This window comes from Ammospiza caudacuta, chromosome 3 (genome assembly GCF_027887145.1).
Source record: "Ammospiza caudacuta isolate bAmmCau1 chromosome 3, bAmmCau1.pri, whole genome shotgun sequence".
Lineage (NCBI taxonomy): Eukaryota > Metazoa > Chordata > Aves > Passeriformes > Passerellidae > Ammospiza > Ammospiza caudacuta.
The window spans coordinates 24,637,792-24,661,786 of record NC_080595.1 but is presented as its reverse complement, the minus strand read 5'-3'; the positions used below and the strand labels follow the sequence as shown (position 1 = coordinate 24,661,786).

The 23,995-nt window shown below is 40.9% G+C and overlaps 1 protein-coding gene across 1 annotated transcript in view; it reads right to left on the bottom strand.

The window, feature by feature from the left end:
* Nucleotides 1–23,995, bottom strand: part of USH2A (usherin) — a 372,150-nt gene that overhangs the window by 22,640 nt on the left and 325,515 nt on the right. Inside the window, exons 61-63 of the mRNA XM_058801041.1 lie at nucleotides 9,048–9,275; nucleotides 6,550–8,066; nucleotides 5,266–5,584 (exon numbers count right to left, since the gene is read on the bottom strand). Coding sequence (XP_058657024.1) covers nucleotides 5,266–5,584; nucleotides 6,550–8,066; nucleotides 9,048–9,275 — 2,064 coding nt within the window. The remainder of the gene's footprint in view (nucleotides 1–5,265; nucleotides 5,585–6,549; nucleotides 8,067–9,047; nucleotides 9,276–23,995) is intronic.

Genomic DNA, 23,995 nt, shown 5'->3' with positions numbered 1-23,995 from the left:
AAGGTAGTAATCACATGTGTGCTTCCTGATTGGCCCTTCTCAGATTGCCCCGTACTTTTCTCTCTTCAACATTGTTACTCTCCTTATGGAGGTCATAAACATATAATGAGATAGATTTCAGATCCCCATTTCTAGCACTGTGTTAATTAGAGCCTCTTAACATTGGTATTCATCTCCACTGCTCAAATGCTAATAACAGAACTACTAAACCCATTCTGGAAAAGGGAAAGACAATAGGCAACAACTTTGGGACTTAAACAAAATTACCAAATTTTAAAGAAAGCTCATTCCATATAACACAGTATAATGCCAGTAATTAATGAGAGATGTAAAAAGGTTTAACTCTAAAAGATAGAAAATTAAATAATTTGTTTCCTATGGGTATATAATGAGATAGTTACCAAGTTCCCATGAGAGAGATAAGCAGATATTAAAAGGTCTTTCCAATACCTGTAATGGCTAAGGGCAACAGCTAATTCAATAGATTCGATCAAAATCACCACTTCTTTCTTTGCTTCTGATTTATTACTTTGGCTGCAGTTAGTCATCACTCATTTTAGTTTGCTTTTCAGCAGTCATAAATTATGCCTCATAAATAAAAAGATACAATCAAGGAAATCATATCAAGGAAATATCTACAGCCCTGGAGTATATTTTCCCCTGGTACTCACACTAATGTCTTTTTAAAGGATAGCCTGCCATGGTTTAGAATATGTCAGAACCAAAATTTACTGAGGAGGGTCCTGCATGAGTGGCACTGTGAGAGTCTCATTGGTAAACCTGGATGCCAACAAATCCAGTCTAATATTTAATTTAATGAAAAAAATTCAATGTTTTACTGCATCAACACATGTGAATTTAAGATTATGTTGACAAAAGAAACACACTGCCTGAGGTGGGGCTTAAAGAACAAAATTACATTGTTTCAAATGGCCCTTCTCTACTAGGGGAAAGGAAGTGTCTCATTCTGCAAGAGGGTATCTAGATTAGGTATCATCATAGCATCAGTGAAACAATATGGTTATGTCTGCTTTATTCTTCAGAAGCTGAGGTCAAGCGTGGCAGTCTAATGCAGATGTACTACGAGAAATTCTCTTTAACTGGAAACAGAAACCTTGTAAGAAAAATGTCTCACAAACAAAATAACAAGAAGGGAATAGAAGAAAGAACTACATTTTTAATGTCACTGTCTTGCAGTGCATCTTTCTGTCAGAGAGATGGGAAGAAATGGGGAATTTAAAGATGAAGAGGAATCAGTTATGAGAGATATTACAAATGGGTAACTATCCATCACTGGTCAACCAGAAAACCAGTTTTACCTGATTTTGAACTGCAGAACTCACCGACCTGTTTGTCAGTAACTAATCAGCACAAGCTGGAGCTCAGCCAACAATGTGACAGATAGGCTGGTAAACCAAGTGTCCTTCCTAGCATTGGAAAATGACCAATGGGGCCAACCTATTCCACACCCCATGTAGTTGGTCCTTAGTCTTCATGACTTTGCATCCTTTTTTTTTTTCTTCTTTATCCCTCCAAAGTCAGAATATCATTTGTTTTCTCTTGGAGAGGACCCAGCACATATTTACCCTGGTGTGTCTCGGGGTATTTCCTAGACCCTTCAGGTGGCTGCAGTGACAGGAGGGTGAGAAGGACTCTGCACACACAGGAGGGATGCTGTGCCTCTTACAGTGGTCAGAGGCACTGCAGCCTCTGCAGAGACACCTCCAGCACTGCAGCCCTGTCTTGGTGCATTGCATAGTCCTCTTGGAGAATAAACCTCTGCAGGGAGCCATAAACCTTTCCAATGAGGGACAATTGTAATTTTCTGTCTTTTACATGTTCTGTGCCTGCCAAATAGAAATAAGGATGTGTCCTAAACCAGGAAGACATTAAGCCATTAATCTAAAGAAGCAGTTTTAGAACACAATTAAGTGTAATTGTGGAGGAGTGATACTGCATTTGCATGGAAATCACACCACACTGTGAGAGCTCTGCTTTGCACTAAATGCCACAAGTCTCTGCTCAGAAGAGCTTTTCTTTAGCTGAGAAAAATAGGTTTAACTCTGTAGGCTGCTGTATGGTAACACTGCACACCACTTCCAATGATTCCCAAGGAGGGCCTACACACTCCTGTTTCAGAAATATTCCAGGAAACAAAGGATTGCACTTGCAAACTCATCAGGCCTCATGAGTGATAATGTTTGTTTTAATCAGGGGGATTTTCAGGAGATCACACAATAGTACATGGTTAATAGAGTTGGGGATATCAAGCAGAATTCCAACAAATACCTAAAAGATGCTCTAGAAGATGAAAGTATCTAAATGTACAACTAGACCAACAGAGGGAGTTTCAAGATCTTAGTGTTTTGTTTGAAGTATGGAAATAGGCACTGTATGCCACTTAAAACCCCACTGCAAACCAGCAGGTGCTAATATGCAGAACTGGCCTTTTCAAGTCTAAATGTACTTCCTTGAAGAACAGTGACCTAAGCATTTTTGGGGGCATAGTCTCTTCTGTCAGCATGAGCTTCTAAACTCACATCATCATTTCTGGAACTGCAGCTTCTGCACCTGGTTTTATAAAACCTAATATTCAGCTGAAGTTTCCAGGAAAACAAACAAATTTAAAAACAACAAAACAAACCAACAAAACCCAATGAAAAAATTCCCCAAAAGCCCAGATTCAAAAGTCCTGATTTCAGGTCCAAAGAAGCTATTAGAGCATTGAACTAAATCTCAATATCTCCAAAAATGCTGGAGAGACTCCCAGCACAGCACTTTGATTTTAACTGCATTCTGCTGGAGGAAATTCAGTTGCATTTAAAGTTTTATGTCCAGCAAACAAGCCTCAAATACAGAGACAGGAGAATCAATATCCAGTTTAAGTGAAATATAAATCTGGGTTTCATCAGCATAATAGCAAAAGCCAAGCCCTATACTTATGAATAACTTGTCTCACAGGCAAGATATAAATTGTCAACAATGGAGAAGCTCAGAATACATCCCAGAGGACTGCTGCAAGTGACTTAAATGGAAGACAAATGCATGCACTGAAAAACTTCTCATGGTGAAATAAATGGCCACTGGTGAAAAAAACCAAAAATTATTTAGAGTTCTAATCCAAAGCCTAGCCTAGTTATGGAGAAGAACCAAGATAAAAAGCTAAGTCTTGAATACAGCACAATAAAGCACAGGAATCTGATTAAGAAGTTTCTTTTTTTTTTTTTTTTATCTGTCACTGATAAGTCATTAAAAATGTTGGCTGAAAAAAGACTCTGTGGTATCCACTTCCCAAAACACAGCTTCTGACTGAGATAATTAAAAGTTAGCCCAGCTGAGAACATCCTATAGCCAATATCTACAACATCCAGCTTGGAGAGATTTTCTCCATCTAAGAAAGATTCCTAACAAGTATGGTTTGGGTCTGCTACCGATGCTTACTGTCTACTCAGCCCCATCTGCACTTGCATTCACATTCCCCACAGATCCTGCCTAAAGCAGCAAGGAAATCTGGTCTAACAATAGCTCTGCTGACACAGGCTGTACAATCTCCACCCTTGCATCTGCAAGCATAGAGAACTTGATCCAAAACTCAGCTGGACACAGCCCTGAGAGCCTGGTCTATCTGGACCTAAGCAGGGAGTTAGGCTGGATGCCTTCTGGATGTCCCTTCCAAACTGCGTGACTTGATGAGTCTACGACACGTGTGCATGCAGCAGCTGGATAGACTGATGTGATAAAGCAAATTTTTAGGTTTAACTCTCCATGGTTTCTGGCTACTCAAAAGGATAAAGCAATAGCAGTGGAGCAGAGCTACCAAAGAACCTGATCTATACAGTGTGCTCTCATTAAACCTGCAGATGACACCAAACTGGAGGGACCAGTTGATATGCTGAAGGACAGATCTGCCAGTCAGGAGGCCTTAGAGAATAGGAATTTCAGCAAGACAGATGCAAAGTCCTGCTTTTGGGGAGGAATAACTTCTTGCGGCATCACAGGGTCAGCAATACTGACCAACTAGGGAGCACCTCTGCTTCAAAGGACCTAAAGGCAGAAAGCTGAACACGAGCCAGCAGAGTTATCTGGCAGCAAAGATGGCCAGCATCCTGAGCTGTTTCACAAGAACACAGCCAGACAATTAAAGGAAGTGATTACCTGCCTTTATTTAGTGTCTCTTATGTTTTGGCCCCCAAATAACAGAAAGATATTGATAAATGGGAGCGTGACTTCAGTGGAAGGCCACCAAGGTAATCAGGGGGTTGGAAAAGTGCCTGTAAAGAGAAGCTGTGGGACTTGTCTTGTTCAGCCTGGGCAAGAGATGGCTTTGGAGGGACTTGATTGCAGTTGTCCGGCAGGCTGATGGGGGGGGGGGTGGAGACTGCTTCTTTACTATGGTATTTGTTGGAAGGGAGAAGAAAAAATAGGTGTAAGTTCAAGCAAAAAAGGTTCAGACTGAACATAAAAAAACTTTCTTGCAATGAGGACAGTCAGGCAGTGGAGCAGACTGTAAGGTTACAATCTTCTCCCCAAAGGTTTTCAAGATGCAACTGGATAAAGCCCTGCAAAACATCATCTGACCTCTTTACTGACCCTGCTTTGGGCAGAAATTTGGGCTGGATGGCCTCCTGAGAGCCCTTCCAACCTGAATGAATTATCTTGTGATCCTATAAAGCCAATGAACCTGTAAAAGAAAGATTGCTCCACCTTGCTCAAGAGGTGGAATGCACTGTTTCAGGTACATATTAAACAAAATGAGAACACCAACCATCAGCAGCAAATTCACTTTTGAACCACCAAAAAATTGTACTTGTCATTCTAATGACTAATTTAAAGAGAAACAGTCCCTTTGGATGTAAACTGCTCTAAGATCTAAAATTAATCTAAGATCTAAATTAAAAATTAATTCATAATAGATTGGGGAGGACGGAAAAAAAAAGAAAAAATAATGGGAAGAAACCTGCCTTTTAAGAACTAGAATTTCTCACAACAGAGACTTGCAGAGGCTCTGGAGGGTACACAAGCATTTAACATCTATGATACATGGGCACCTACTGCTAAGGTAAACAAATGCTGAACGAATATATTGCTTGTATGGAATTATTTCCAGCTTCTCAATTCTTTAAAATACATTCACAATAATCATGTGGGTTTCACAATGCTATGAACATTGGAATTGAGATGTGTATGCTCATTGCAAGTGTAAAGTAAGGTTCCCAAAGTGCACTGAAATCATAATCAGAGCTGCTAAATAGCTTCAATTCCCACCTGATATTCGTACTCTGTGTAAGGCAGCAACTGGTCATCTTTGAAGGAGGTTGAGGAACCATTGTAAACCAGCGAGAGGTCTAAATTTACGTGGGCTTGAGTTGTTCTCCTCCTGTAAAGCTCATAGTACAAAATCTTCCCGTTTGGGTGCTTGGGGCCGCTCCAGAGGATGGAAGCCGTGGACTGGAAGCCGGGGGCCGTTTGTACCTCAATGAGAGGGGCTGGCTGCGCTGCCGGCGGCGCCTCCAGCGTCCGCGCCGATGCCCACTCGCTGGAGGCACAGCCCAGCTCCGTGCAGGCCTGCAGCTGCACCTCGTACCTGGGGAACACACAGGGGAGCTGGTGATTAAAACGCTGCACATACAAATACAAACACTGCGTGAGATCCGCAGATCTCTTCATTTCTCCTTTGGAGTTTTTTATAGGCACGCAATTTGCATTAACGCATGGGTTATGTGCTGTGCCTTGTCTGGCAAAGAGGAAGAACACCGTCTTCTTAATTTGGGTGTGGCTTGGTTTTTTCAGAGCAGTTAACATCTGCAGGAGTCAAGTGATCAAAATCATTTTGATTTTGATGATATAAAGCAAAATGATGATTCATTGTAAGAGTTGATTTGGATGTTATTTGAGAACTGCAGAGCTCCTCTATTACTCTCTTTGGATTTAGATTAGTTATATGTAAATAGTAGACAAACTTATCAACCATGTAACACACACAAATTATGCCTACACAAATATATAAGGAAAGGTCAGGTAAATAATCAAGAATTAGTGGGGATGATATTACTTCAGTATCAAGTGCATTTCTGTGGCAGAATCTGGTACTCTTAAGTTTTAGCTTTCACTTAATCACAAATCACTTGTTTCCAGCTCAAGGGTTCAAACATGGTCCATTAATTTCAGCTCAGCTACCCTGTGAATGGTGTATGACCACAACTTTGGTCTCCCCACCCTGAATTTTGTCAACTAAAGCCCAATTTATTCTCCATAGCAGACATCATGTGAATGATACACCAGTACAAGATTGCAGGTTTTGGAGTCTATACCAGAGTGCTGAATTATCCCTTCTATAAATTACAATCTAAGTGAACACTATGTACTTCATCAAGATGATATAAAGTTGGTGTTACTATAAATTCAAAGGAAAAAATCCCTGTTTTATTATTTACTTTGTAGCAAACAATCCCATGGGTCTATCTGTTTAAGCAAGATGTCTGAGCTGCCTGCCAGCCCACTGCACCACCCCACAACATTTATTCAACAATTGCGTTCTTCCAGACTTACCTGCTGTAGGGCTGTAGCTGTGCCACTATGTATGACCGTCTCAGAAAGGAAACATGAGAAGCATCAAAGTCAAAAGTCTTCTTTCGTGTTTCACCAGGCTTGTGGAGCGAGATTGTGTAGTTTTTAATGTCACCATTTACTTTGATAGGAGGATCCCAGGCCACCAAAATCTCACTGGAAGACCATGCCTGCAACCTAGGAGGCAACATGCCAGATGGAGCAGAGGGGTTGGTTTTTATCTGAGCTGAGGGACTGGTGACGCTGCCCTGGCTGTTATTTGCTGTGACAGTGTAGCTGTACTCCATGCCTGGCATCAGGGTGAAATCGAGATACCGAGTTTCCAGACCGGAGTAAACAAGCACACCATCCCTCCTTAGGTCGTAGCTCGTGATTTTGCCATTGGGCTTATCTGGGAGTTTCCATGTGATTTCAATGGACTCCGAGCCCATGACCAGCAGCCTGGGAGCTTCCATATTTAATGGTGGAGCCTCCATGGTCAGCACAGACTGGGATGTGCTAGAGGTGCAGCCCCCAGCAGTACAGGCAACCAATGCAAAATCGTACTGCGTGTAAGGCTGCAGGTTAGAGACCAGCATTTGCAAACTGTTTCCAGGATAATACTCTTCATTCCCCAATTTCAATATGTACTTGGTGATATCTCCATTTTGTATTTGAGGAGGTGCCCAGGATGCTCTGATTTGAGTGGCACTGACAGCCTGCAGAGATGGGGGGTCCACCAAGGCAGGAGCTGCTTCCAGTGTCCGTATTGCAGCTGGCTCACTGGTGGAGCAGCCCCCCATGGTGCAGGCAACCACTGCGTAGCTGTACACCGTGTAGGGCAGCAAGTCCTCATCCACGTAGCTGAGAGTAGCAGAGTCAAAGCTGAAGGGATAGAGCACATCGTTCTTCAGCAGCCTGTATGACTGGAGAATGCCATTGGGCTGTGCTGGGGGTGTCCAGGATATGAGCACTTTATGGGGGTTGGCTGAGACCACGGATAAAGTGGGGACAGCAAGACCCCTTGGGGCAGTTTGACTAGTCTCTGCCACTGTCCAGGAGCTGTCAGTGTAGCCTGCTGCATTCCAGGTGCGTATTTTGTATTCATACCTTGTCCATGGCTGTAAACTTTTATCATTATAGGTGAATGTATTGCTTTCAGTGTTACATTCTGTGAAAACAATTTTCTCATCTTCTGTTGTTGCTCCGTGCCCTGCAACAGTCTCTTCTGTGTGTCTGTGAATAACTTCGTAGCGAATTATTTTTCCATTCGGATTAATCGGCTGCAGCCAGCTCAGTTCGACGTTGGTGGCATTCACTGCCTGGATTACAGGTGCCATCTGGGACACTGGGGGAGCTTCATCTGTCCACACTGGCTGGGGTGGAGAGCGAGTGCAGCCTGCTGCATTGCACGCCTCCAGCACAAGCGTGTACAGCGTGTACGGCTCGAGGCGCCGGAACAGGAACTGGCGAGATAAACCACTGTACTCCAGGTGGTTATCGCTGAAAACATTGTAGGTCTGTCCATTAAGGGAGAAAAAGAAAGAATGGTAGGCAGGGAAGTGTCGGAAGGAAGTGTCGGAAGGAAGTGTCGGAAGGAAGTGTCAGAAGGAAGGAAGGGTCGGAAGGAAGTGTCGAAAGGAAGTGTCGGAAGTGTTGGAAGTGTCGGAAGTGTCGGAAGGAAGGAAGGAAGGAAGGAAGGAAGGAAGGAAGGAAGGAAGGAAGGAAGGAAGGAAGGAAGGAAAACAAAACAATTTTTGTGAATAATCAGTAGATGAGACCCTTAATCTTTGCAATAGTGTAAGGACTATTAACCAATGATGCAGAAACTTATTCTTGCTAGTAACAATCAGTTCACAAACAGATCATGGATCCAAAAGGAATGTTTTGATCCAATTTTCATGATTTTTTTCATTTTGAATGCAGTAATAAATCACTTAGTGACAGTTTTCATTATATTTGATTGTTATCAAGTTTCATTGCAAGGCTCTCACAGGCCAGCAGAAAGCTTCTCACAGACTAGGTCTAAAGAATATCACTTAAGGGAAAAACCTGCAAATAAACCCATCTAGTTGCAAACCTTGCAGGTAAAGGTTTACACTCAGTTGAAACCATTGAGCTAAAAGTCATCCCAAATTTCAGAATAACATTCTATTAAACCCAGGTTTTCTACAAACACATTTTGGTCAGGTCCAATTTCACGATGAGTAAGATTACAAGCTTTCATGTGCAGCTTTCTATGAATTAAATGAACAATTTGATTCAGTGTACATGAAAATTTACAGTCAGAGAGTAGCACAAGAATGTTATTATTCATTTTAATATAATGACAAGCATAGAAAACTCACAGAGTGTCTTGGGGTTATATAGGACTTCCATCTTTTTTTAAACTATAATGCATTAGATTGAGTCTTTTTCAGCAAAAAATGTTTTAATTTGATATTCAGCTTTTCCCTTCTGTTTTTTAATCCAGCAAAAGCGAACTTTCAAGATGAAATTACCTTAATCACGCCATTGGGTTGGGAGGGCTCTGACCATTTTAGCAGCAGAGCCCTGCCATTTTCTTTCTTTTCCACAGTGAAGTTGCTCAGGCCACTGGGTGAAGCTTCCAAAGTGCGCACAGATGTCCAGGGGCTTGAAACCTGCCCGGCGTTGTTTACAGCTACGACATGAATATGATATGTTGTGAAAGGTTTCAATCCAAATAAATGAGCCTGATGCTTTGTTCCCTGAAGCAAGAATACAGATGTTTGAGTTAGTTAAAAAAGTAATCAGCATCTGTGGTTTATGTCACTTGGAAAATGAGGCATCAGCTCTGGGTCACTTCTGACTGCTTTGCAGAATACCCCATCTGGTTACTAGGATTTCTTTGGTGGTATTTTATGACTGAGCCTCAAAAAGAAATTCTTACAGTTAAAAAAAATTATATATGATTATGATGGAGCCTTTGTAGTGAAGTCCTTGGGAGTCCTCCACAGTCTGAATCTCAGCTAGGACACAACTTACAGTTCATTCAGCATGTGTCTGAGCTTGCTCAGTGAGGATGAAGCTTCCAGGAATTGGATTCAAGCATGTAGAAATCTGTGGTACATGAGTGATGCCTGCCTCCACAGAAATCTTACACATCTTGTGTGTACATGTGACATTTCATAGGCATGCTGTCCTGCTCTAGCTACTCAGGCCATGTTAATCTGGATAAACAATTTTTGAATCCCACCAGGCTCAGCCAGGGCTGCAAGGACTGGGGCTGACCTGCTGCCACACCAGGACACAGCTCAGCAGAGGGGAATGGTGGGGAAGCAGCCTGATGGGCATCATCCATGGCCAGGAGGGGCCACTGGCATCCCAGCTCACCCCAAAGAGCATCTGGCACATACCTGACACTGCTCGGGCAAGGAGAGCCTCAGCACAAAATCTGATCTAGGCAGAAAGGCAAAACAGCGATGGAATTACTCTGAACAGTCACAAAAGGCACAGTGACCAACAAAGAACAGGAGTAACATGTTCCAGCAGGAGACTGTGCAGATGTGTCAGATCAGAGGAACAAAGAAAAAAGGAGTTCAGCTGATCACTGATATATTTAATCTCTTTTTTAGCTGTACTTTGGCATGAATTATATAGACCACAAGAAAGGGAGTGCAGGAATTCAGTTGCCTTCATGTGATAGAAAGAGCTGGAGTCAATTTCCCTGTGTCAGTAAGTCATATTAAGTTGCTAAATGCTAACATTTCCAATTGTTTAATATTTAAACATTTGTTAAGCTATCAGACTCAGAAACAAATTTTAAAGAAATATTAATTTCTTTTTTTAAAATATTAAAAGTTAGATCATAAATATTTAAATAGTTATTTCCTCAAAACAATGAGTTAGTCTTTTAGATAAATATAGCACGGCATTCGAATGACCATTATGAATATTAAATCTGAAGATGCCACAAGTACAGATTATAAACATACTTTTCTGATAAATGATTCCTTTTTTCTGTTAAACAGGGCAAACACTAGCAAGATTAATAATGCAAAAAAGTATAATTCTTTGTTAGGAATTCCCAGTCATCACTGCCAAAAAAGCATAAGCTGAAATGCAAATAGCAATCACCTCGGACAGATTATATATAAAAAAGCTCTGGCTGCTGTGGGACATTTAGAGATAGCTTTTGTCATAAGAAACATGGAAAGCATGTGGGCTATAAAGCAAAAACATATGTATATTGTCAATAGCAGCACCTGTTCAATTACAGTTTATTTCGGTATGGAGAATTTCATTCAGCCCCTAGATGGCAATACTATCAAACACTTTTTGTAACATGAGTACTTAATGATTAACAATGTGCGTTCAGTCATCCAACATACTCAAGGCAGCCATTAAAAAAATAACAAACCTGATTTCATTATAGATTCTTTTAATAAACATTTATGGCTTAGATCCTTGAAAGTGGAAGCGTTTAAACTGCCATAGCCAAAAAAACCTATACAGCCGACTGCAAAATTATGAACTGCAGGTTAAAGAACCACGTTTAAATTGAGGCTCATGCTTAGCATAAAAATCTGGCATCAGAAATTATGTTGGCACAAAACATGATTAAAATTAGCTTTACAATTGGATGTAGTCTGTATTAATAGTTTTTATGAGGACAGTTATCTATTAGGTTTTCAAAACAGAACTTTTAAAAGCCTAAAATTTACATTCCATGGTTCGGGGGTGGGGATGGGAGGAAGGGAGCACACAGCATTAAATTACTGCCCCTGAACTGCTACACAGAGACTCTCTGAAGGTACAAACACATTATTAAAAACATCAGACAAAAAGCAATTGCTCTGCTTTTTAATGAGCTGCATCATTGGGTGGGTTTTTGTGACAGCAATGCTACAAAACACTAGATTTCTATCTTTAAACAGAAAACTGGCATATTTTTCATCATTCTCTACCATTTTCCCACTAAACCCCAAGATTTAATTATTTACAATCCTCACTACACTTTGAAATGAAACAAGGATGGAGGGATTTCCTTGCCTGCAGTTCATCATGTTCTCTGGAGACTGCTAAACCATTCCTTCCAGGGATGACTTTTATCCCTGGCTCCTACAGATACTTCTTGAAGAGCAAACGGTTTACATGTATTTTTGTTTTGTTTGGTTTTGAAGTAAGCTCAGGGGACGTACTCCCAGAATACAGAGCCACACTTTCTCCCCCTGCCCTGCTGCCATTGCCAGCCACGAATTTGCTCAGCTCAAAGGCAGGTGCTGAAAAGAGTACGGATGGCAGACTCAGTGATTCATTTCAAGAATCACTTTATGTCCTCCCATGACATTTTCAGCCTAGAAATACTGTCCTGCTGGAATGGTCAAATATAAATTGTAAAATATATCTTGCACTGATAGCACTGTAACTTTGGCCCCAGTGGGCAACGACACAGCCTTAAACAGGCGCAGGAACAAAATCATTGTCTGGAATATTCTCCCAGTCTTCCTCTGCAACACCATAAACTCATATTTCCCATGTTTACACATGCTAACAGTCCAGATTTCATTCACCATTAAAAGAAAGGCAACAAAATAAAATTTTAATGTGAACATTAGGATGTTCGTAGACTGGCTGATCATGAAATCCAATGGACTTCAAGCCCATGCCCTCCTTTCCCTGTCCCCAACTGTGGAGCATCAGTCATTAAATTAAGAATATGCCAGCAAACATTTAAGTGTGTACAATCTCACATTCCTCCTTTGTGGTCCTCTCATTCTTTCCTTGTAAACACTACAGAGATGGACACCTGACAGAGGAGGGAGGTTGTGACAAGCCACTGTGATCTGATCCCACCCTGTAGCCCAGAGCCCAGCCTTTGGCACAGCCCTTGCTTTTGGTAGCCTGGTCTCCTCCCCTGGTACAGCTCTAGCAGCACCACCACTACTCCCGGCAGGACCTTTGGTTTTGCTCTGTAAAGTGCTTCACATGCTGCCAGTGGCAGCCCAAGCTGTTAACAGCAACAAATACACTCCTCCACTAATTCCACTCTTCTCACTGTAAATTAGGATAGAAGTTATTTAAAATAAAACCTTGTTTTAGCACATTTTTCCAAACATAAAATGAGAGAACATGAATCATGAATAATGCATTCATCAAGATTTGCTTCAGATTGCCTTTTTTGTTTGTTTATTTTTTAATTCATGAACACAGAAGTCACTTAAAGTCTGGAAACAAATTAGCATAGTCTTTCATGCTGTTCAAAGGCAGTGGCATCCATAATGCAAGGTGCCTGCCTTCCTTGCTACCTCTTGGTCCTCCTCCCAGGCACAGGCAAGGCTGTGCAGCCTTCAAGGGTCTGATGATTTTACACTGCCTACTGTGATTGCTTTTGACTACTTGAAGTGCCCCTAAGGTGGCAACAGGGTCAAGAGGTCTTTGTAGGTTGAAAATGATCAAAAATTAGCATTGATCTGTAGCTGTCAATAATATCTGCACGGGTGGACTCCCTGCACAAATGTTTAAACTGCATACAACTACACAACCTAGTCATCTTTGAATCTATCGATCTGATGAAGCAGCACTTCAGGGGTGTCACTCCAGGCTTTTCCTCTTCTTTCAAGGCAGGTCAGCTTACCCAGTTGCCTAGGTCTCAGGGAATGAGTTCAAGCTGTGACAGACACATGAGAAGATCTCTGAACCACTGAAGAGCTGCCCAACAGGCAGTGTGAGTATCTGTCCCTTCTTCAGGGGTAATCATCAAAGCTCAGCAAGTCATCACCAGTCATGTTAAGGTTATGCTCTGGTTTCTTCTCCCTCCCTATCTTCTCTTTGTACCATAATCTCTGCTTGTCAGGTATCTTGAACAGCTGAATAAAAAGCTAGCCCATTCTTTCTGTAGCCTCTACCTAAACCAGTGGCATCAGAAACGATCACACTGCTAATTGTAGTAGTGGCACAGGCATCCAAACCAGCTCTTGCGTAACCCATGGACATAAACAATGGGAAGGCAGTTCAGTAGAACATCCCCTTATCTAGAGGCAGAGTGGGGAACTCTCCCTGGACAAGGGAGGAGAAAACTATGGTCTCCTGACAGCCAGAACATCAATCCAACCATTGTCTGACTAAAATTTCCAAATTCTCCATCAAGGAAGTCAAATAGATTCCTCCACATGTGACAGAAGCAAGGGGGAATGCTTGGGAGTTTATAAAGATACTCAGTTTATCCTCACCTTTGTCATTATTGTCTTACCCAGCTCCCTGCCTAATCCAGACTCTTTGCCATTTTCTGCAAAGCACTGGGAGCACTTCTGCCTTAACTCTGATGTTCACTCTTATTTCCCAGACAATTCTTAGCCCCTGCCTTCACTCTAAACATTGCACTGAGCTCAAATTCACATGCCAACACTAACTTGTCCTTTGGGCTGCCTTCCTCCTCAGGCTTATATCATGCACACTGTGTCTTTTCCATTTAAAAAATCTACTCTATTCCTAAAGCCTTATGCTCAGATTCACAAGGATATAACTTATGGATACACAGGTAATCTATGAGTCTATTCTGTAGCAGTGTGGACTGGAATATAAATTATTCCCATGGTAGTACTGAAAAATCTTAAAGGTTAGTCAAACAGAAACCAACATGTTATTCATTTAACCAGAAATTATCTTGCCTACAGGTAACCAGAATTTCCATTTTTACAAGAAATTGATGTTGAACTAGTTATTTTCCTTCCAATTTGTATAAAAAAATAATTTTAGAATTTTCATTAATTTTTTTTGTAAATTTCACTCTTCAAATTTTATATTTTAAGAACTTTGCATCTCATTTCAGAATCTTAAAATTGCCTTTCAACACTTATATTTAATTTTAAATAATGACTTGATTATTTGATATGACCCAACAGGCTTTCAATAGCAGTAAAATGTACACAGGTAATAATTTTATGGCAAATAAAAACCCAAAGAATAAAACTAGACAAATATTTAAATAAAATTTTTAAGTTTGTAAATCCAGATAGTCCCTTATTAAACCTGAAATAATTTTTAAACGTTTTGCCCAGGGCATTTTAATCTAAATTGTCTTTTGTTGGGATGAAAAGACACTCTTCCCTTCCCAGCCCTGAGATGGATCAATTCAGTCTTTTCTTCTACAGTGGCTAGGACATGACATTCAAAAATTCATTATATTTGAGTCTGCTTTTCTATAAATAAATATAGGAAATTTTAGTTTAAAAATGGATTAGAATAAAGTCAGCCCACAAAGTAAAGCACATAAAATGGCTTCTTATTAAAACATAAACATTGATTACATGATCATAACAATATTCCTTCTTTGAGATTCCTGGCAAAATGCTTTCTTTTTTTTCATACTTTAAGAATATTCTTGTACTTTATTTTTGAGACAAACTGTAGTTTTGCCATCAACACCAGAGAACACAACTTTTGTCTCCTCTGTGACCCAGTGCTCTCATGCTTTCCTAATAGCACCATTCTGGCAGCTTTGTTAATAAAAACCCTGATCTGCACACCCTGTTTCACTTGCCACGTAACTGAATCATGTCCTGTGCCAACTGTCCTGCATGGGCTTGTGGACTGTACCAGGAAGAAACCTTTAAAAACAGCAGGTGTTTTTTTTTTAATCTAAATTCAAAATAACCTGCAAGTAATACCTGATTAGCAATTAATACCTGATAGAAAATTACTACATTGCAATTGCATGTAGCTGAATCTGTCTGGTGGAGTTGTTGCCTATTTTCACAGTAGACAGTTTTCTTTCCTGGCGCACCTGGGACCTGCTGCAGTCTCATCAGGCATCTGAATCCCCAGCTCTCATTTGAAAGCAAAGCAACACAAAGAAAACTAGGATGCATTGCACATTAAAATGAAATCAAATAAAATCAAGTTGGCCTTTGGGTAGCAGTACACTTTTAAAACACCAATGATGTTGCACTTTTGATGGTAAAACCTTAAAAAAAACCTCTTTGGGCAAAGTCAACATTGCTATTTTAGTGAGATTCTCTCTCCTCTCCTCTCCTCTCCTCTCCTCTCCTCTCCTCTCCTCTCCTCTCCTCTCCTCTCCTCTCCTCTCCTCTCCTCTCCTCTCCTCTCCTCTCCTCTCCTCTCCTCTCCTCTCCTCTCCTCTCCTCTCCTCTCCTCTCCTCTCCTCTCCTCTCCTCTCCTCTCCTCTCCTCTCCTCTCCTCTCCTCTCCTCTCCTCTCCTCTCCTCTCCTCTCCTCTCCTCTCCTCTCCTCTCCTCTCCTCTCCTCTCCTCTCCTCTCCTCTCCTCTCCTCTCCTCTCCTCTCCTCTCCTCTCCCCTTTTTTCTTTTCTCTCATTTTCTCTTTTTATTCATAATTATTTCTTTAAAATTCATCAAACGTCACTGAATGGCACCTTCTCAAAAATTTATTTCCATCTGTATTTGTCTAATTTCTACTAAGAAATATTGAAATCCCAAAAAAGATTTTTCTTTCTGCATGACTAAATAAATCAAATAAACCAAAATATCAATGACATGACATTCCACTATAGGCACCATCTAGAGGACGATGTCAACATGTTTTCCTAACATTAATATTTTATCTCTAACAACACTCACAAGACCTACTGTATAATAAACCAGTTTTTCACCTTATTTTTCCCCCATATTTTTCCACTTTAAACCATGTTTATTACTCCTCACAGCTAGAAAGTGAGGTAGAAGGAAAGAAGCAGCTCTTTTTATAAACTGGATAGATGATGGGACAGTTTCCCATAAACTTTGGGTTTACTCAGTTCAAAGCTGACATCACTACTTATCCCAAATGGTACTTTTGTGTTCAATAATCATGTTGAACATGAACAACTAGACTAAGTTTCTCTTCAAAACAGGACGGGCTACGGCTCAAAGAAAGGAAATAGTACTATTTGAGACAAAATAAAGCATAACATAAGATACTTGAATCACAACAAAAACCAGTTATGTTTCACCCTTGGAAAAATGTGCATAGCTTGTATGTCCTGATCTTTGGCTGAGTGGGGCGTGCTTTGTGGAGAGCTGGTGGGATTGAGAGAGGAGAGAGCAGCTTCATCAGCAAAGACTTCATGGCATGTAAAGTGCAGCAGGATATTAAGGCAACGTCAAACCCTACAGAATTGAGCTGGGAGATTTGTGTGCCATTCCAAACTCACTCACCACATAATGGGGAATCTGCATCAACACATCAGGGAGTGCAGAACTTGCAATTTGCCTTGATCACAAGGGGAATAGGAATGAAGCATCTTTCAGGTGGAGCTTTATAATCTGGGGCAGAAACGCATCTTCAGGGAAGGTAAAAAGCAGGGAAGTCAAGCACACAAAGCTGGTTGGAGTTTGTGCCTCTCCATTACTAGGTGCACTCATCCAGCTAAACTCCAAGATCATGTTTAACATAAGTACCACATGCAGTGCTCCTGATGTGCAATGGCTTTCCATCCACTATTTGCTAACGTTTAGGAGTGGGGTTTCTCTCATGGATTTACTCCATAGTCTGTAGACATGGCAAGAGAAAAAAACCAGCCCACTGCTGCTGTCAAACAGCAGCTAGAGCCTAAGGGCTCAAACCTGCAAATGGTAGGGGGTACATCCTTAATATGGAGCATTAGGGGGTTAATGTTATATTTTTTCCTAATGCCATAAACCGTATTTTCCATTTGATATTTTGGCTGATGGCCAGAATCAGAACAAACAAAATCTGGATTGCCACATCAGTCTTCTTAGTCTCTCTCTCTTTTTTTTTTTTTCCCTAATACTGTCCAGAGTGGTAGAAGCTTTATAAAACTATGTAATGAAACAACGAATGTTTTTTTATCCATAAAATGGGTAATTTATGTTCATGAACTTCCCAACTCAAGGTATCGTATGGCACACAGTTTTATTTTGTTGCAGAAAGAATGTGCTTTTCTCATGGCCAAATATCGTGGCTTTTGGTTTCATTTGAAGTTTTGTTTTACATGAATTCACATTGCCCCTATTACATTTTTGATTTCAAATATGTGGGCCATGAGAGAGATCTTCTTCATCTCCTTCCAAATAACATAATGTATGATAATGTGAGGAGAAGTAGCTCTGAACACTATAAAACCTTTTTCACCTGATCTTAAAATTACCTGGATGCAGTATCTCAAAATTCCTCTTTTCTGTAAAATTTGAAAAAGAGACTTTGGCTGTAGTTTTGGTGAATTGAAGACAGACAGGAAAGACTCCTTGGTTTTCCTCTATGAAAGCAATTATTTTCAGTTTTTGCCTTTGCACAAACAGCCATAAACAGCAAAAGAGAAAAGTAAAGAGAAAAAAAGAGTTTGAAGAAAATCTTTAAGGGGACTTGTACAAGGGCAGTTTGAATTTTAACACAGATTGCAGGTGAACTCCCACATCAGTTTCCTTGAAAATGCCACTGAATGTCAGTTGTGCTCCATAAAATCAGGACTTTGCAGTTATATATGACTTTTCATCATAGGATCTCACATCATGTTACAAACACTAATTAATTAAGTCTCAGGATATCCCCCTGTGTTCCTGTGTGCAGCTTCAGGTAACTATACTTATTGGTGTAGATCCCATTTTACACAGGTACAATAGATGTGTCAAAATATTGTTAAATGCAAGCTTAGTTTATTCCCTTTTCTCAATCATTCTGAGTCCTTGTCTCTCTCACCCAATACATGCAAAAAAAGAGCAGTTCTAACTGCTGCTAAGTAGAGGAAGATAGCACAGCCTCCAGGCAATTCACAGCTTTAAATCCCTGTTTTCTGCCAACACAATGGGAAATAAAAGCAGCATTTTAAAGGAAACTAAAAGGGTTTGACTTCCTATTTTTTATTCCTTTTTCTCTGCCCTGTACTGAGCAGTCCTAGCTCTTCATTCAAACGTTGCCTGCTCTGTATGTAATCACTTCTGAGAGACATTAAAAGGTAAGCACAAACAATTTACTTGGAGCTACATTATAAAGGCCAAGTTGTAGTCTGAGTATGTGACTGAACTTAAAAAGTCACCCTTAAAATGAACTGGGTATTTTAAAAAAATGAAGGGCCAAAAAGTACAAACTCCAATCTCTGAAAAGGCTTTTTTTCTTCACCAGGTTTTCCATTCCTTTCCTCAATGCTCTACACTTCCTACATGAAGATACCTGCACTCCAAGCAGAGACTGGCTTAAAGTAAAGGAAAGTGTGCAGGCAGCCATTTGGGAAAGGTGCAGTCCAATTATGCCAGTATAAACCAGGAAAAAGGGACTTGCTCTGCACCTTTTTGTACGCAGCAGGCACCAGCAGAAGGCCAGAAGCACACAGTGTTTGTGCAGGGAGGGATGACTTCTCTCTTTCCTGTGCCTGGAGGGAAGCTCAGCCTATTTTCTGAATATTAGCAGGGATATTGATCAGACACACATTTAGGTGCACACTCAGGGACATATTCCTCAGCAAAGCACAGCTTCCCATCAAAATACTGAGAGGTTGAGCAGAGATCTGAGACTTTCCTTACAGATCTTTCTGGGATGTTCCCCTAGTTTTGGAGCAGGGATTGCTACAGGGGATCCCTGCCCCTGGTGGTTGTATGAGCTACTGGAGAGCCTCAATGAGTAGCCTGAAAAGCCCCCATGGTAACAGGGATGGTAAAAAGGAACACAGATCTTGTTTTGCCATTCCGGCTGCCATGGACTGCCCTGTTGATGAAAATAAGGATGTCCAATAAAGAACAAATTCTGTATTTCCATGTCCCTTAGCAGCTGTGTCTTGCCATATGAAAGCTCAGAATTAACTCCACACTGAGGCTTGAAAAGAAGACAAGAATAAAGAGTGGCAATGGAGTTTGGCAGAGTAACTGGAAAAGAATCTGCTTCCAGGTTTAAAGTCTTGAAACCAAGTAAGCCAAAATGAAAGTGGATGGATGAACATCCAGATCCTCCTAGGATCACATGGGTACAATTCCCTCTACTTTCAGGTTACAGGGCACACTCTTGGGAAGAACCTCACCTTGACACAGCATATGAAGCTGTGTCTGCAGACTGCCCATTCCCATTTTCTGTGCTGTCAGGTGAACACTGCATTCATATACATACACAGAACAGCAGACAGCTATGTCTGCTGCTGTGGGAGCAAGGAAAGCAGCTAGCTAAGCTTCACTTTAAACACTAATGCCTAAATAAAACAGAGACTTTCATCGTGTCCTTTCATTAGTCCTTCCTAGCATAGGTTGGGCTTCTCAGTGCAAAGCTCCTGCCAAAAGAGAAGAGTCTGAGCTGCTTGTGGCTTTCACCAGCCAGATGGATCAGTTAGGGAAGAGATGAAATATGTAAATACTGAAATATTACTTGAAAACTGAAGCATAACAAGTTTAGTTTGGATTCTGTATTTTTCTTGGATATTTAAGTTACTTGAGGAATTAAAATAGATCACGTAAGCTTAATGAAGAACATACTGTGCTGATTTCTGAATTGAAAATGTCTTTTCAGCCCATTATTGACTCCAGCATATTAAGCTGTAAATCCACCAGTTTCACTGTCTCACCTATTGATTAGCTGCATGTATGCATGTTATAAATGAGCAATCCAAAGAGAAATTACTAGAATTTAGTCATTTTGGGACAGACTAAGGGCCCAAATATGAGGATAGGCACTCTGGGAAAGAGCCACAATGTTCTCCTACATTCTGACCCAAACCTTGTGTAGCTACTGTCCTCAATTCCTCCCTACACTCTGCACAGAGGGAAGGAGGCCTCTCCAAAGGGAAAGTCTGATGCTTAAGCTTAACCTCTGTTTTGAATGGCCTGTAGGAGAAGCCACACTCTCTCTCATGACAGATTAGACAGATTAGCCTACATGTGCCATCCAAAGTGCATAGAATTCACAGCTGTGATTTTTTTTTTCTTAAATTCACTTAAGACTCAAAGAGAAATAAAGGCAGTAACAGCATTTTCAATCAGCACACAGCAACAGACCATACAGGTCTGCTCTTTCTTGTTTCTTAAAACGCAACACGAACCCATTCAAAGCTTCAGAAGTTGAACTGCAGCAGTTTCAAAAGACTTTTAAATCAATGTAAGCTTCCATTTGCCTTTTCAAGGATGCTGGACCAGGGTCTTCGTAAGCAGAAGAACAAAACTACATGGTGAATGTAGAGGGCATCCAACCAGAAGAGGGATTTGCTTTAGTTAATCTGAAGCAAATGACTATTTAGTTAATACTGAAGCAAATGTCTTCCTAATTTCCATGCACAGGCCAGCATGCTGGACGTGATCTCCAGTATGAGATCATGTTAGCCGAGAACGTGTTACTCAAGTGGCTTAAAATTGCCATTAATACCCTCAAACCAAATAGCAATACAGTGGTTTCTTTAAAAAGGAAGTCAAGCTGTTGTGATGCTTCTATGCAGGACCAAAAAAAAGAGAAAAACTGCAGCATGATAAAAATCTATTGAAAATTTTAGTTTCAAAAATATCTTATTTTAAAAGTCACATGTTCTCAACTCTATTTTTGCTCAAAGGCAGTACTGTATTTGACATCAGGGCAACTAGAACTCAAACTAATTTTTTACCTGGTGGAAAAAGGTGACGTTTTCTTTCCCATTTGCTCTCAGGGTGTCTATTCGGTCTTTTTAGTCCTGGACTTCCCAGTAACATTAAGCACAACACTTAAATATGTCACTGTCTTAAGCTACAACTATAGTATAAATCTCATGATCTATTGGTACATCATGGGTCTAGTATTTCTAGCACAGATTAGTATTAGAGAAAATCTAAATTATCATCTGTCTTGAACCCCTGAAGAGAAAACAATAAAAAATAATTTTATTATACCATAATGACAAGAATGATACTTCATCTGGGAGAAGATGTCTTCTGACTTCTCATTAATTCCTTTTTAAAGCCTGTTGAAATACAAGAGCTCTGCAAAGTTTCATTCATTTTGTTTGTGCAGTGGAAAGTTTTCTTTATAGTGAAAATACAGAAAATTTATCACTGCATGGAGTCCACTTCCCTCACTCCCTTACAATATTAAAGGTGCATTTGCAATTCTGATCTTATGGGACAATGGTAAAATTAGTGTCTCTTTTTTGCAGCCACTAGAGTAGCATCTTCACACTGAATGGAATATTTGTCTCACACTAGGAACTCTGCTCTGGATTGGAAAAAAATAAATTGATGCATTCAAACCTGCAGGAAATGGACTTAGAAAAATACTTGGAGCAAAATTCAGAACCAAAACAAGTAATGATTTGTGCTATGCCCCAGTACATCAACTAGATCCTGGGACCTCTGTACCTCTTCCCATTGTGAATACACTATTCCTCAGTGCCTTTTGGCACAGAGACAACAGACTCCAGGGGTCTCACTGGGGTGGATCAAACCCCAGCAGCCACATCATCTCCAACTTAGGGTGGTGTGGGCAAAGAACTGTTTAGAAGACAAACATGCTACCATGAAAGAGGAGGGTGGAACAGCCTAACAGTAGATTAGTTCAAAGAAGGCAGCCACAGCTGCAAAGCCAAAGGGCTTGAGGAGGTTTTACTGCAGGTCCAGCTGCTGCTCTTGAGCCAGCCATAGGATGCCTTAAGTGACTGTCATCTACGTGAACATCTACGTGATTGTCTCCCAAAGCTTTGCCTGTGTAGCCACACAGCCCCCATTAATACCAGACCTTTAAAGGACATTACCTGACTGAAGCAGAGTCCTGCCTGCTGTAAGGACTGCAGGACCCTCAGAGTATCTGGAAACAGAAACAAGTTCCTAACATAAATCTGAAAAACACATTAGTTATTTTCTACTAGACCCTCCGGATGGAAATTCCTGCTTCCTGTATCATCATGGCCTCAAACTGTGCTCCTAAGAAGGAAGGCTGGTGAAGGAAAAAGAAGGGAAGAAGGAACGGTTTCCATAGTTTGGGTAGTAGGAGTAGAGCAGCCTAAAGGTGCCAGAGGTGTAACAGGTGATATTTGATATGCTAAAAGCTGTAACATGGCACCTACTAATATGGTGAGAAACATTTCCCTGAATCCACCAGCAACTTTGGCAGCAAGCCCTCCACTTCATGGGTAGAAACCTGCTTTCCATGCTCATAGTTTTTCTTGGCACTCATAAAGCAGTTCAACAAGCATATCCTTTCCAAATCATCTGGCCTGTCAGATGCTGATGGAGGGACATCTGTACCAATCTCTCTCTTTCTTTAAAAACCAAAGAGATTTTCTTTAAAGAATGCTAAAGACACAGACTTGAGAATACAATAAAGTTTTTGCAGTTAAACAATAAAATCCATCTGTCATGGGTCCTTGTGAGTGGAGTATTAATACACTTGGATGCTCCAGATCCCATTTGTCATTTGCATTCCTGTAGCTTTGGCCAGATAAAAAGTTCAAGGTGCTAAGAGAAATATTTGTGATTTATGAGGGGATAAACTCATAAATCGGACTTTGTTTCCTCCTAATGGAGACTATATATGTAAACTTCTCCCACACATTGCAGATAAGTTTTCAGACTACCATCCTCACAAGAGTCTACTCTTTTTTGCCTTCTGTTTTTTTGGAAACCAACCAATCAACCAACCAGCCAACCAACCAGCCAACCAACCAACCAACTACAAATTACTTGTGTTTTGATGTTTTCATTTGTGATTGTACTGGTACTGAGAAGCAAGATGGGCAAATATAAAGACTGTTGTGAACTTTATTGAATCTGATTAACTGTCTGGTTTGGGTTCAATTTAAATTTGTCAAGACTAAAAGTCCCCTGTCATCTTTTCCCTGCTCCACACACAAATGAGATCTTCACACAATTCAGAAACTGTGCTAGGTCTGAAGACAAATAGCAGAGCTGCCTGTCAGCTCCTTCAGCAGCCAGCCAGCCCAGACAGCCAACTCACAATCTCCCTTCCCTCGTCTCTCTGGCATTGCTCCATTGTGCTTTCTACGTTGTCAAAACACATTTTGACTGGCCTGAAGACCCGGCAGGAACTGGGTGCCCGTGCAAGGGTGCAGAAGTTCCTGCCCTCCAAGGGGCATGGGAGGGGGCAGCAGCAGCAGCTCTGCTGGCACAGCAGAGCCAGAGTGAGGAGAGCAAAGGGAGGCAGGGGGGGCAGCAGTGGGGCTCGGGACCCCCTGGTTTCCAGCACACTCTGGGGAACAGAGAGCCCCAAGTGCACATCCCCTGAACCACTGATGTGCACCCAGGCAGCCTCATCCCAAGCAGGGAACATGGCTATGCTAGGCTGTTCTACCAAAAGGTAAAACATATATGAACTATCAATATCTGCACATGATATAAAGCATGAGGGGTCAAACTCAATACTCCAAACAGCATGTATTATAAACTTCTTTGATTTTCCCTCTTTGAATTGCCATCTCAGAATTTTCCCTTCACAAACTTAGTAGCTGTATGACTGTTTTTGAAATGAAATCATATTGGCTAATTATTCAATTTATATATTTACAATTTAATTCCTACCATGTATGATGAATCATCGAAATCAGTCAGTAATACACCT